Genomic DNA, 15,881 nt, shown 5'->3' on the forward strand with positions numbered 1-15,881 from the left:
AGCTCTCATTATTTCACAATCAATTAATCTACAGAGGCTCTCTGCTTTGAGAAGCAGATCCAAAGAACAAAGCAACAGAACCATCACCCTCATCTCCGCCTCGATCATACATTGGATATCTCTGTGATGTAGACTTCAAGACTCAATCATCATAATTATTCCCCAATAGATCCACCAAACAAGGCTTGCTGTCCCTGGTGAAAGCCCCAAAGTCTGGAAAGGGTTTTGTAGGGATTGTGTTTGGAGGTTGAGGTCATGGCAATTTGATTTGGTGTTAGGAACAGAGCTTTTATAGATTAAGAGGAAACAGAATCAAATTGAAAAATAGAAATGGGTTCCACATTTTACGGTGCAATCCTGTAATCACAATTAATATCAACCACAGCAAATTACAGTACAAAACTGTTTTGTTCCCTTAAAACACGTCTCTGTTGCCAAGCTTTCATTACTCCAACCCCTCCATTTCTCCACTAATGTTGAGCGGAAATGTCCCTTGGTGTATATATTGATGTAACTGCCAAAATAATGGAAACACTTGAGCAAACGAGGGAAACAAAGTATATTGAAAGCAGGTGCTTCCACACATGTGTGCTTCCTGAATTAATTAAGCCATTAACATGCCATAATGCTTAGGGTCATGTATAAAAATGCTGGGCAGGCCAATATTTTGGTACCAGGGCTATGTCCCCATAGGATGCCATCCATCCACAGGGCACAAGTTGTCACTGAATTGTTTGATGAGCATGTAAACAATGTAAACTATATGCCATGGCTGTCTCTGTCACCAGATCTCAACCCAATTTAACATTTCTGTGAGATTCTGGAGTGGCGACTGAGACAGCGTTTTCCACCACCATCAACAAAACACCAAATATGGAATTTCTTGTGGACGAATGGCGTCATATCCATCCAATATAGTTCTAGACACTTGTTGTACTCTCTAGAGACCGCAGGAGCAGTAGAGATACTCTTAATGATCGGCTATGAAAAGCCAACTGACATTTACTCCTGAGGTGCTGACTTGCTGCACCCTCGACAACTACTGTGATTATTATTATTTGACCATGCTGGTCATTTATGAACATTTGAACATCTTGGCCATGTTCTGTTATAATCTCCACCCGGCACAGCCAGAAGAGGACTGGCCACCCCTCATAGCCTGGTTCCTCTCTAGGTTTCTTCCTAAGTTTTGGCCTTACTAGGGAGTTTTTCCTAGCCACTGTGCTTCTACACCTGCATTGCTTGCTGTTTGAGGTTTTAGGCTGGGTTTTCTGTACAGCACTTTGAGATATCAGCTGATGTAAGAAGGGCTATATAAATACATTTGATTTGATTTGTAAGGGTCGACGCTGGTAGAGACGAGAAGCAGGTACAGGGAGTGAACATTTAATGGCGGCAGACATGGAACAGGACAGGACAGCGTCTGGACATGAACACATAACAAAATTAATGCAGACACAGGGAACAACCGGGGGAGCAAACAATTATAGACAGGGCAATCAACAAAGGGAAGGAGTCCTTAGTCCAATGAGCGCTGCTGTGCGTAAAGATGGTGACAGGTGTGCGTAATGAAGGGCAGCTTGGCGCGCTCGAGTGCCAGAGAGGGAGAGCGGGAGAAGGCGTGACACTTGTAGAATCTATGCCAAGGTGCATTGAATCTGTTCTGACCTGTGGTGGCCCAATGCCCTCGTAAGACACTTTATGTTGGTGTTTCCTGTATTTTGTCAGTTACCTGTATAATTCATGTTATAGTATCTTTATAGTGTCTTTGTTGTAGATTTATTGGCTTTTGATAATTGATAAGTGCTGTCTGAGTGGGGGTGCGGGGGTAGAATATGTTTTTAATTCCTCAGAGGAGGACGAGACGGTAATGTGGGCTTCAGCTTGAGGGAGGCAGGCTGCTGATAAATGATTGCCATTACGAGGAAACTCTGAAATCACAGAATAATGTATTATCTTTTGCTGGGGATCAATGTGGGAATAAATGGAAGAACGCATTTACATTTTAAAAATGCACACGCTAAGATATGGAATTTTGTTTATTTTTCTGTTATTTTCTTTCTGTTACGGTATATAGTACAAGGGTCGCCCTCTGGGAAATAAATAGCCATATTTAAATATAACAATTGAAAAGAACAAAATAAAACTATTTAGTTGGCTTAGTTATTTTTCTTCCATGCCATCTCACTCTGAAATAAATGTAATATTGCATACTGAGAAATGTTTTGATCAAGTCCTCACTTCCTTCCATTAGTCTTTGATGGATAACAAACAGTTCTACAATGCTGCCACAACACAGCAGTTGATGGTGCATACTACACCTGCTCTTATTGCAGTTTAAAACCTGCTCTCTCACTTGTTCTTTCCGTTAAAGTACTGTGTGTTTTGTCTCCGTCAGCAGTGCAGTACACAGTACCATCTAGTTACTAGTACCATCAGTACACAGTACCATGTCTCCTCTACTCAGCCTTTCTGTTGCTCTCCTGGTTGTTCACCTCACATGGGCTCTTTGTCATATACATGTAAATACTAGGGGTAAGTCATGTCCAGGCCTGCCCCTCAGCCATTTCTGTACTGAAGAATCATGGCAGGGTAGTTGGAGACCTGAATCACTGTGTTAGTCTGCCTGTTGCTGTCCTCATCCCTGTCTGGCAGTATTGCCAAGTTAAGTGGTCTTTAGCAATCTTACAAAGTGCTTAGCTGAACTCTTCAGGTCACAGCTGGTGGTGATCCCTCTGTCTGATAACAACAACCAGGCTTGTTGTTTTTATTTAATTTCTTGTGATGTTTGGTTATGTATGTTGTGTTGTGTCTCAGTGCTGGCTTGTTGTGGCTGGAGACTAACATGTGTTCTGTGTCAACGGTGTAGTCCCAGGTTACACTCTGACATTCTCTCTCTGTTCGTACTGAACACCACTCCAACAGACAGTCAGGAATGACTAATGAGACTTCTCAATATAGTATTCAGGGGAAGAATGGCAGAATGGACAAGGACGTGACATTGCTGCCGCAGTAACTCTGCTCTCAGTCTGTGAGTGACGAAGGCTCTGTCTGTCGCAATGCCTATAGATCCTAGGTCAAACAAAAGCCCCCACCATCAACACTTCTCTCACTCCTCTTCGTCGTCCTACTCTGAAATACACACACATCAACTCCACTGCCGAAATGTATTCAGAGCACCCCCCCCCCCCCCCCTCCCCCCGGTGTTCCTGGCACATCTTGGTGCTCAATTCCCTAATGAGAGAGAGAGAGAGAGAGAGAGAGAGAGAGGTGTTGGTGCAGCAGTAATTTATGAACAGGAAACAAAGATTCATGACTAACTTCTCATGGGGTGTTACAGTGCCAGTGTCACAGAACTGAGCCCAGCGCTAGGCCTATTCATCACCTGCACAGCGAGGCAGGAGAGGGGGACACACGTTATGTTTAGTCTCCCAGCATTCAGTGCGAGCTTCACGCCTCTCTGGCCTTGACAATGTAGCTAGGTATGTGTATCAAACGGAGTGTGCTCATCAATATCCCCAATGACCGCATGCAGAGCATTGATGGGTTTTAAGCCCCCATCCCTTCACTGCTCCCTTCATCTCTCAGCACAGGAAAGAGATAGACAGTGTGTTCCATCTTCAGTGTAATACCTGTCATCACTCTGCTGTTTTCCATTGAGCTGCTAAAAATAATGGTATCGTACTGTATCATAGCAATAAAGCAGCCAGGAGCAATGCATTCTGGGATTGATGTGGTCATTCTTATGGAAGTTAGGTTTTTTTCAGGGCCACCCAAAGGCCAGGAGCTAGCTTTGAAAACCAATCATAGAAGACAGCCCACCTATGAATTTGCATTTAAACACATAATTGTCCATTTAATCTGGAGTAGTTATGTGACACTCTGGTTGACTGCTTCAGGGATTTCAGAGTCAGTCAGTGGCTGGAAAACACTGTCTGTTACAGGACACTATGTACTTTATGTACCTTGTTCTGGTTGTGTTGTTGATGGGTTTCATATGACCTCTGAAGGTTGTCTGGAACAGGAAAGTAAAGTGAGTTGGAGTGAGTTGCCAGTCTAGCAGTCAGTGTGCTCTCTCTGTCTCCGTGTCAACGTACAGCGTTGTAAACAACTGCCTTCAGCACCCACCCCTCCTACCTCGTCCCTCTCTGTCATTCTAACAGGGGCGAGCACTGCCAGCTCACAGCGCAGCACAACATTGCGTACAAGATTGTAACTGTATGATGTGCCATAAAAGAGACTTCAGTTTCCAATGCAAATTTTATTTCAGCCCCAGAGATTGTTTTTATATTTTATATTTATATTTTATATTGTTTTTATATTTATATTCCTTGGACAACAAATGGCTTATCACGGCTTCTTCTGGTTGTCGACCGGACTGTCGCCATGGCGCCAACTGTAGCTGGTAGCAGCGTGGGCATGGATGGACCTGCTGTTTTCAACTCTCTATAGACAGCAGGTGCAGTAGAGATACTCTGAATGATCGGCTATGAAAAGCCAACTGACATTTACTCCTGAGGTGCTGACCTGTTGCACCCTCGACAACTACTGTGTTTATTATTATTTGACCCTGCTGGTCATCTATGAACATTTGAACATCTTGGCCATGTTCTGTTATAATCTCCACCCGGCACAGCCAGAAGAGGACTGGCCACCCCTCATAGCCTGGTTCCTCTCTAGGTTTCTTTCGGCCGTCTAGGGAGTTATCCAAGCCACTGTGCTTCTACACCTGCATTGCTTGCTGTTTGGGGGTTTTAGGCTGGGTTTCTGTACAGCACTTCGTGACATCAGCTGATGTAAGAAGGGCTTTATAAATACATTTGATTGATTGGATACCTCATGCCAGAGCGGGGATCAGGAGGACCTCTACCGAGTGGGCACAGGGCTGTCACAGAGGAGGGAGGCAGAGATAGATACAGAGAGGGGGGAAGGGTGAGAGGGAAGGGACAGAGGGAGAGGGAGAGAGAGAAAGTCAAAAAGACAGAGTGTATGTAAAACATAGAGAGAGATGGTGACTGCTGGATGTTCTCTCACCCCTGACACGTCATGTTGGTACTGCGGCTGTTGCTCACCCAGCCAGCACAGTGACACTCTCCTCTCCTATCCTGGCACTATTCATACATGTGGCGATTTCAGTCTGGTAATAGAAATGCTACATTTTTCTGTAGTTTTGCAATATACAAAAGCATCAGTACATTTTAACAATGTAAACTTGCCATGTTTAAAACTCCTCCAATGTCCTACACTGTCATATATACAGCATGTTAAGAGCCATATCAGCTCCTCGCCTGCCACTGGTCCACTTTACAGTTGAGTGATCCAGCTATCCTTCTCCACCATCTGTTCTGTGTGTTTGCTGTCTCTAGCTATTATATTGTATATGTATGAGTGCACACAAGCACGAGTCTCCTTTGAAGTCTTAGGCTCTCACGTTGCTCATCTAGGCGTTTTGTCTGTGTATGTGTTGGCGGGCAGTGAGGCAGCATTATGTTGCCCTGTGTCCCGCTGAATGGACAGCCAGAGCCTGGTGCTCTCACTTGGGTCATTGCAGCTATGCAAATGTGTTCAATTTGAATCCTGAGTCGATAGCGTGAATGCCAAATATAATTTTCACTGTGTGTGTGTGTGTGTGTGTGTGTGTGTGTGTGTGTGTGTGTGTGTGTGTGTGTGTGTGTGTGTGTGTTAGAGCTTACAATACTGTACAGCCATTACATTATGAGTGTTGTGACACACTCTTCAATGTGAGCAAGAAATACAAGAGCTGCACAATGAACTGTACAGTGACTTAATTGTATTGTGTGTATGAATGGACTCATGCTCAGTGTGCATTACTGTACATCCTTCCTATTCAATGTGATGTGTTTTGAATGCCACCCCTCTCTCTTTGTGTTTGTTTGTGTAGGAGATCCTTGGCCTTGGACAGATCCAGCCCTACAGATCGAAGAGAGCCCTGTTCGCCCCTCGCATGCATGTCAATGAGAACATGGAGCCGCCCTTCCCCAAAGTCATTGGCACGGTAAGCCGCACCCGTCCGTCCCACCTCGGACTCCACTAATACACTGATTGCGGACTGCTTGACCTTCTGATTTAGTGTTATTCACAGTCAAGCAAAGCGGATATCCATATTCCAGTGAAAACATGCCTCTCCTCATATGTGAACTGTGAATAACACGAATAATCAGTATTTAAACATTAAACAGTACACAATTACCCATAACAAATATAACAACAGTGCTTTAATTTGAGATTTTTGTATTAAAAAAAAATCTCTAAACTTTTTGGATGACACTCACACCAAATGGGTGGCTTGATGACACTCACACCAAATGGGTGGCTTGATGACACTCAAACCAAATGGGTGGCTTGATGACACTCAAACCAAATGGGTGGCTTGATGATCATCAAACCAAATGGGTGTCTTGATGAATAGAAGGACACATTTGTGTGCATACTTGAGGAATTCCTTTGATGAATTAAAAAAAAGATCCTTGATGTTCTTTCCTGGGTATGTTTTCTGATTTCTGGAACACCAATACATTTGGGGAACGTTACCAGAACTTTGGAACCCTAATGGGAAACAGCTATTGGACTTTATACCTTCCATAATTTACTCCTCACAGCCTCATTTGCAAAATGAACACTAAGACATGAACAACGCGTATGTGTGTGTGTATTTGCAGGTGTGTGCATGTGTATGTGACCTAGGTAGGTGCGTGTGTGTGTGTGTGTGTGCGAGCGAGCGAGCAAGAGAGGGAGCGAAAGGACAAAGAAAGATAGCTGTGCCGATCAGACTAAAGGATCAACCATATCTCAGAACACCCAGAGAGTCTGGAAATGAAATATTAAAAGAGACCTTTTTATTTCTTCTTTTTTTTTTTACATGTTACCTTTATTTAACTACGCAAGTCAGTTAAGAACAGATTCTTATTTACAATGACACTCTGTCCTGTTGTATCTGGGGCCTTGGAGGGTCCGTGGCGGAGCCGTACTGTATCTCTCCCACTGTCCTGTTGTATCTGGGGCCCTGGAGGGTCCGTGGCTGAGCTGAACTGTAGCTCTCCCCCTTTACCTCTCAGTTTCTCAGTAGTGATTTTTTTTTTTATTGTCATATACACCAGATAGGTGCAGTGAAATGTGTTATTTTACAGGGTCAGCCATAGTAGTACGACACCCCCGGAGCAAAGTAGGGTTAAGTGCCCTTAAGGTCACTGACAGATTTGTCAGCTCAGGTATAAGAACCAGCGACCTTTCGCTTGGGAGTCAGGCCCCCAATGAGAGAGAGACAGAGAGAGTGAGGTAGATCTACAGTCAGCAGATTCGTTTGGTTTACACGAGTTCAATAGGTGTTCTAGAACATTTTTGAAATTAGTTGAAAACAAAACCATACAGCTTGTAAATTGTGTTCTTTAGTCACTACTGATTACATACTGTACATACATCATACCTCATCTCCTTCCATTTCTGTCCATACAAGATTAATTTCACTGTTACGAGAATCATGTAATGGCATGCATCAGTGATGTGCCTCCACTGATGGCAGAACGAGGGTTGACTAGCTCCGTGATGTTTTGAAGTAGTCATCCCTTTATAGAGAGATTATGTTAGAATCCTCTGGTACAGAGTATGGAGAAGCTCTGTAAGACTGTGATGGGAATGACCCCCTGCCAACCCCCATCTCGCTCTCTCGCTCTCTCGCTCTCTCTCTCTCTCTCTCTCTCTCTCTCTCTCTCTCTCTCTCTCTCTCTCTCTCTCTCTCTCTCTCTCTCTCTCTCTCTCTCTCTCTCTCTCTCTCTCTCTCTCTCTCTCTCTCTCTCTCTGTCTCTGTCTCTGTCTCTGTCTCTGTCTCTCAATCTCTCTCTGTCTCTCAATCTCTCTCTGTCTCTCTCATTGTCTCTCAATCTCTCTCTCCCTATATGTCTCACTCTCTATCTGCGCTCCCCTCTTCTCCCCCAGTGAGTCCTGCATGAGGAGGCAGACTAAATGTGGGCTATTTGATATGATGGAAGCTATACATCGGAGAGCAGGCTAAATGGATTTACCATATGGATACAGCTTCTCCTTCTTTTGCTCCTCACTACCAGCATGACAGCCATTCATTTCTCATAAGTGTTACCCCTCTGAGGGTGAGCCTGATAAAGGAGAACATTTCTACTCCAGTGCATTTTGACCAGACGCGGCTTCGGCAGGAGAAGTTCCGAGTGGCGAGAACCCTGCTAGCAGAGCTTTATGCAAATGATGGCCGTGTCTGGTTTTCCAATTCTATATTAGCAGGTCAATGGCATGGAAGAGGATTGCAGAGATTGTTGATGGTGGGTGTAGAGAGATTTGCACAACACTGTTTGCTTGAACCTCAATCAACCTAAACCTAAAAACTGTGATCAAACCATTTGTGAATGTGTTGACTAAATTAAATTGTGATATTTGCCCACTGAAGGATGGAAACCACCAGTAACACACATTCTAAGATTGTAAATGCATGAATTTCCCGTGTAATATGCTACCAATTGGATAATGGTATCTTAACATTATGATTAGTATAGCTAATAGCATATAGTATAGCTTAAGGCACTTTCATTATACCTGTGTCATGATGATTATAGTTCACTACCTATACTATAAGATATATATAGGTCTACTTGTAAAATGCACATGAATGGGTACTTTGGATAAAGGAAATTGTGGCTTTGACCTTTTTATTTATTTTTATTTTTTATCTCTCTTCACCCACCATCAACACCAACAATCTCTGCAATCCTCCTCCATGCCATTGACCTTCTGATTCTGTCTCTGTATTGTAAAATCATTCTCAGCAAATAAACGAGGTAGAATTACAACGCTCCCCACACCCCTTTTCCTTTTGTACATTTTTTTATTAGCCTACAAATTGTCTGCCCCTTATTTTCATGTACAGTAATGTACCTAGAATACAAGGGTCGGATTTGCATTAAACAATTTCATCTGACAGAAAAATCATGTAGAAAATCTGGTTTATGGTTAGCTTCATATACATCATCTATGGTATCATATTACATTGATAACATATAGCTAGCTCAACAATATGTAAATAATGTGTGAGTTTAGCTATTCTCTGCTTCAGATGTACAATGACAAGGGGTGCATTACACATGCTCATACCATAAGGCCATTAATGCCATCATACTGTAGGCCTATGGCTGCATTGGTGATGCATGCCATTATGATTAGCTGCAAAATGGGTTCACATAGCTGATATCCTGAGACAGTGACAATCAAATAAAAAAAGATTGGAGAGCTCACAACTGGACAAAAAGGTCATGTTCATTTGAGAAAGCAAGACAGAAACACAAATTAGAGACAGATCCCCTTCACCCATTTTATTGCAGAATTGTCATCTGTGATTAATGAACATTGACATTAGTTCATCTTGAATAATAGTTTTAAGTTAACGATTAAAACAAGTTTAACTTTTACTTGGTACTCATCCCGGATCCGGGAACACCCCCCACAGTAAAAAAGCTGACTAGCATAGCCTAGCATAGCGTCACAAGTAAATACTAGCATCTAAATATCATTAAATCACAAGTCCAAGACACCAGATGAAAGATACAGATCTTGTGAATCCAGCCATCATTTCTGATTTTTAAAATGTTTTACAGGGAAGACACAATATGTAAATCTATTAGCTAACCACGATAGCAAAAGACACAACTTTTTTTTCTCCACCATTTTTTTCCTGCATGGGCAGCTATCACAATTTCGACTAAATAAAGATATATATAGCCACTAACCAAGAAACAACTCCATAAGATGACAGTCTGATAACATATTTATGGTATAGCATATGTTTTTTTAGAAAAATGTGCATATTTCAGGTATAAATCACAGTTCTACATTGCAGCTGCAATCTGAAATAGCGTTGGAAGCAGCCGGAATAATTACAGAGACCGACGTCAATTACCAAAATACTCATCCTAAAACATTTCTGAAAAATACACAGCATACAGCAAATGAAAGACCAACATCTTGTGAATCCAGCCATCATTTCTGATTTTTAAAATGTTTTACAGGGAAGACACAATATGTAAATCTATTAGCTAACCACGTTAGCAAAAGACACCACTTTTTTTACTCCACCAGTTTTTTACTCCATCAGTAGCTATCACTAATTCGACTAAATAAAGATATATATAGCCACTAACCAAGAAACAACTTCATAAGATGACAGTCTGATAACATATTTATGGTATAGCATATGTTTTTTTAGAAAAATGTGCATTTTTCAGGTATAAATCATAGTTTACCATTGCAGCCACTATCACAAAACTCACCAAAGCGACTAGAATAACTACAGAGAGCAACGTGTATTACCTAATTAATCATCATAAAACATTTCTTAAAAATACACAGCGTACAGCAATTGAAATTGCAATTGAAATTGAAAAAAACTGAAACACAGATCTTGTGAATCCAGACAATATTTCAGATTTTCTAAGTGTTTTACAGCGAAAACACAATATATCGTTATATTAGCATACCACATGAGCTAACATCACCCCAGCATTGATTCAAGGCAAAAAGCGCGATAACGTTATCACCACCAAAATATATACATTTTTTCACTAACCTTCTCAGAATTCTTCAGATGACAGTCCTGTAACATCATATTACACAATGCATATAGAGTTTGTTCGAAAATATGCATATTTAGCATCACAAATCGTGGTTATGCTATGTAATCAGTCAAAACATGGCATGCATTCTGGCCGGCGCCATCTTGGAAGGGCACCTAAGTTTACGATTATTTATCGATTAGATTGACTAAAAAAATACAGGTTGGACAGCTAATGAAAGATGCATTGGTTATTAATGCAACCGCTGATTTAGATTTTTAAAATTAACGTTACTAGACATACAGTGTGCGTTACAGCCAGACTAGTGCCGCAATAATGGCCGAAAAATGCGTTTACATTTTTCCACATAAATACGGAATAAAATCATAAATAGCTCTTACTTTTGGACGAGCTTCCATCAGAATCTTGGGCAAGGTGTCCTTTTGTCCAAAATAATCGTTGCTTTGTTGTAAAACGTCCACTTCAACTTCGGAACTAGCAGCTAACATTAGCTACGTGGCACACACATGTCCAAATCCTCAAACGCAATACTACGAAAATTCCGAAAATAGCAATATACTCGCATAAACTGATATAAATCGGTTTCAAATAACTTCGTTATGATGTTTCTAACACCTATATCGAATTAAATCACAGACGGATATATCTTAGCCCGATAACAAGAGCTATTCAACATGCCATTCTGATGTCCTCTCTTGCGCCTTGGCGAGCGTCCAAAAGAACGTACATGTCACTCCATTGCCTTTTATAAACTGTGAGAAATACGTAGAGACTCCATTCCACTTCTCATTGGTTACTGACATCCAGGGGAAGGCGGGTGCAGTTCATTTCGATCCATAGGGCACACACAGAGCTTTAAACTGATCTGAGAACAGAGACTATTTTTCTGACCTTCGCATGTCCTGTCATGATTTTCGCTGTAGAAAGAGTTCTGGTTCACCCACAGACATAATTCAAACGGTTTTAGAAACTAGAGATTGTTTTCTATCCAATAGTAATAATAATATGCATATTGTACCAGCAAGAATTGAGTATGAGGCAGTTTAATTTGGAGACGATATTTTCCAAAGTGGAAACAGCACCCCCTGTATTGAGAAAAGGTTTTAAACACTCCACTTCAATGGATCAACATTGAATGAATCAACATATAATTTTAAAATAAAATGTACAAATAAGCTCATTTGTAAATGTTGGACCATTATTACTAAAGCATAATTTCAGGTCAACTAAAAATAGTCTGGAGCTGGAGCAACAAACCCTTGCCAGAAAAACAGGCTTCTGGCAAAGAGTTGTGGCAAAGCTTTGCCACATATTTTCACATGCAATTTTGTTTTGTGGCAAACTGTCGTGGCAAATTTGCAGCGACTTCTGGAAAACAATTCTGCGAAACTTGTGGCGAGCATTCTACTGTTTTCTGTAAATTTGCTGCACACTCATTGTGAATATGCAAATTACATCAGGTTTTTGGTTACTTTGAGAATTAACAACATTGAAATGTCTTATCTACAGAAAACAAATAACATAACTTCAAATGAACTTGCTTCACACAGAGAAAACTAAACGAAACATGTATTCAATGTCTTATCAAATGAAAAATAAATCCAATACTCTTATCTATCTCACAATTAAACATTATGCTAAGTGGTGCAATACTATACTTGAAATCCTCAGAATGCTAATGAAAAAAAAGAGCAAATACTGAGTATTTCCCAAATAAGTTGTTTATTTAGTCTTTTTATGTACAGTAGCTACCACATTTACATGAGAGAAATGTGAACACCTTAGGATGTTTAAAGGGGCAACTACAGAATTTACATGAGCCAAGTGATAACTGAGCAATGACATTTTAACCAATTGAAGTTTAAAAGTGAATGACAACATTTAAATAATTAAAATAAAAAAACTAAATCCAGTTCGGAACTCTTGCCTTTTTGAGTGCACTTTGGAGATGGCGGCACCTGTGGACGTCCTTTGTCCAAATTGTTGAATGCATGCCCTGAGACTTTCAGAAAACACAAAACAAAAACAACATTAAGATACTGAAAACAATTACTGAAAACACGTTGACATCTTTAAAGGTAGTTGAGGTAGATATGTACATATAGGTAGGGATAAAGTGATTAGGCAACAGGGTAGACAATAAACAGTAACATCAGCGCATGTGATGAGTCAAAAGAGTTGGTGTAAAAAGGGTCATTACAGATAGTTAACCAATAGCTACCCGGACTATTTGAATAACTATTTAGCAGTCTTATGGCTTGGGGGTAGAAGCTGTTCAGGGTCCAGTTGGTTCTTGACTTGTTTTCCATCGGTACCGCTTGCCGTGCGGTAGCAGAGAGAAGGGTCTTTGACTTAGGTGGCTGGAGACTTAGAACATGTTTAGGGCCTTTCTCAAGCCTCAACACAACTGATTCAAACGAATCATCTAATTATTATCTTCAATCTAGACTGCAGACGTCATCAAGAGCCAGTTGTCTTCTTGCTGACTTGAGTGGAATAAAAACAACATAAAATAAAAGGAAACTATTTTCCACCTTCTCCTCCCTACTTAATCTTCCACCCCCTCCCTCCTCCTTCTCTGTGGACGACACCTTTGGGTGGACACAAAGAAGATCATACCAAGGATCATTTTGGGGGGTGAGGACACAAAGAAGGTCACACCAAGGATCATTTTGCTATTTGATTTAGAATTTTAAGACCCCTTAATGTATCCCAAAAAATATTTAAAACAATGATTCACCTGACACAATAGTTCACTTGACACAAGCCTGAATCCAAACGTTACACTGTTGGTTTTATGTACATTTTACATTTACTGTAATTTTCAAAGCATTTGTCAATAAGGAAATCCGAACATACTCTGGATACATTCAGTAACATAATAATAATATTAATAGAAATTTTGGAGTAGGAGCAAAATAAGAAACAATGATTACAAGGATTTGAAGGTCTAGTTCATTAGCCTACACATAGTGGTCTGCCTTAGCCAGCTGCTAGCTAGCTAGCTAATAATACATCGTTTTTTACTTTTTCTAAATGTATTTACTTACTTGAATAGGTTCACTTCCACGCCCACGAAGCAGACAATCTTTTGGAGAGAAGCGATGTCAAGTGGAGGCGCCGCTTCTGATCAAAACCCAGCGTAATAGAGATCCAGGATAAGAGGAGCACCTCATTGGTTTTGAAGACCTCTCTCTCTCCATTTCTATCTCTCTTTCTTTCCAGGAGAGGAATTAAGCTACCATTTATTATAACTATTCCAGAGCAGCAAGTGGGCGCAGAGGCAGTTTGCTCAGTGCGCAGGCTTGCTGCCTGGGGCCTTGTTCATTTAGTCTAAATGATTGTGTTAATTGTGTTAGGATGACTGTGAGGGTAGGAACCCCACTCTTCCTTCCCCTCTGTTTTTCCACACGTTAATCCTCACTATGGTGAAATGTGCAAATTCTGGACTAAACTGTCTCGAACAGTCTCCTTTACAGAGATCCCCAGATGAATCAAAGTGACGTGAAATCCATTTTGATGAGACGAGCTTGAGGGAGGGGAAAAGCAATAAAGAACACGTTTGCCTGGCTTGCACACTCCCAGTAGGCTACAGTAATATCTATGAGTACTGATGGGTTCGGATTTATAAACTTTAAATATTGTTAATCGTCAGTTATACTAGAGACATGAGGGGTGCCGTAGTCTAGGGTTTTACACCAGAAGGTAATGGTTATCTGTAGGAGGAATGTATATGGTAGATGCAATTAAGCTTGGAATGTACTGAGTGCAGGGAAGACGATCACATGTTGGCAGGCACTGATAAGGATGGAGAGCTGTGGATCAGTGAGGTAGGGGGGTTGAGGTCAGGTCACATTAAGGGAGAAGTAACAGTTTATTGCCCGTATCACTTAACTTCATGCCTAGCAATAAAGAAGATGTAATGTTTAGAGAGAAGGAGGAAACTTTACCCAAATTGGGGTATATATATATATTATATATATAACCACTGGTGGAAGGTTATTGACGGAGTGACGGAGTCCAGGTGAGTCTGACGCGCAGGTGAGCGTAACGATGGTGACAGGTGTGCACCATAACGAGCAGCCTGGTGACCTAGAGGCCTGAGAGGGAGCACACGTGACAGTACCCCCTCCCCGACACGCGGCTCCAGTCGACCAAAAAGACGATCCCGGGGATCAGGAGAGGACCAGTCATATCTGCTGAGGCGCGGGAAACCTGTCAGTCCGGCTGAGACGTGGGAGCGTGGCAACCTAGAGCGCCGGAGAGAGCATGTGTGACGGTACCCCCTCCCCGGTGCTTTCGGCTCCAGCCGCAGGACGCCAACCAAAGGGACGATCCCGGGGATCAAGAGCGGGCCGGTCACCCCTTCTCATGTGCGGGAACCTGTCGCCAGCTGAGGCAGGGGAGCCTGACGAACCAACGGAGGCAGGGGAGCCTGACGAACCAACGGAGGCAGGGGAGCCTGGCGAACCAACGGAGGCAAGGGAGCCTGGCAAACCAACGGAGGCAGGGGAGCCTGGCGATCTGTCTGAGGCATGAGAGCCTGGCGAACCAACGGAGGCAGGGGAGCCTGGCGATCTGTCTGAGGCATGAGAGCCTGTAGCGGCTCCCGGACGCAACGTCATTTCCACCGAAACAAAACAAACTCCATGATTCATCTCTTAGGTGAGGCGTCATTCTGTAACGATGTGCGTTGAGCGTCGGGAAGCAAGTTCAGGGAGTGAGTGTTTTAATAAAATAAACGGAACATAATACAAAACAAGAAACACTAACAGCACACAAACATGAAACAGAAACAATAACACCTGGGGAAGGAACCGAAGGGAGTGACATATATAGGGAAGGTAATCATGGCAGTGATGGAGTCTAGGTAAGTCTGATGACGCGCAGATGCTCCTAACGATGGTAACAGGTGTGCGCCATAACGAGCAGCCTGGTGACCTAGAGGCCGGAGAGGGAGCACATGAGACAATACCTCTATTAATGATCACATTGAAACATTAAGTTCACAGCAATGCATTTAGAGAAACGTTTAATTCAGAACTGTATAATAGTTTGTGACATTGACTAAACATAACGACATAGTGAAAGATGTACTAGGTGGAAGAAAATGAAGAAAGTTTGTCGAAAGGGTGGAGACGAGGAATGAGAAATGTAAAAATGTACGGCTCAAGCTTTATTTCATATGCATGGAAGTCTTCTCTTCTGAGTGCTCTGGTGATTACCGTGCAGGGATAGCAGTGGGGGTTTCAGTACCAGAGGCTATATATA

At 42.0% G+C, this 15,881-nt stretch overlaps 1 protein-coding gene across 1 annotated transcript in view; it reads left to right on the forward strand.

Annotated features, from left to right (window-relative positions):
• Nucleotides 1–15,881, forward strand: part of cdh13 (cadherin 13, H-cadherin (heart)) — a 526,046-nt gene that overhangs the window by 196,731 nt on the left and 313,434 nt on the right. The window contains exon 4 of the mRNA XM_071326199.1: nt 5,903–6,016. Coding sequence (XP_071182300.1) covers nt 5,903–6,016 — 114 coding nt within the window. The remainder of the gene's footprint in view (nt 1–5,902; nt 6,017–15,881) is intronic.

Source organism: Salvelinus alpinus, chromosome 9 (assembly GCF_045679555.1).
Source record: "Salvelinus alpinus chromosome 9, SLU_Salpinus.1, whole genome shotgun sequence".
In the NCBI taxonomy this organism is placed as follows: domain Eukaryota; kingdom Metazoa; phylum Chordata; class Actinopteri; order Salmoniformes; family Salmonidae; genus Salvelinus; species Salvelinus alpinus.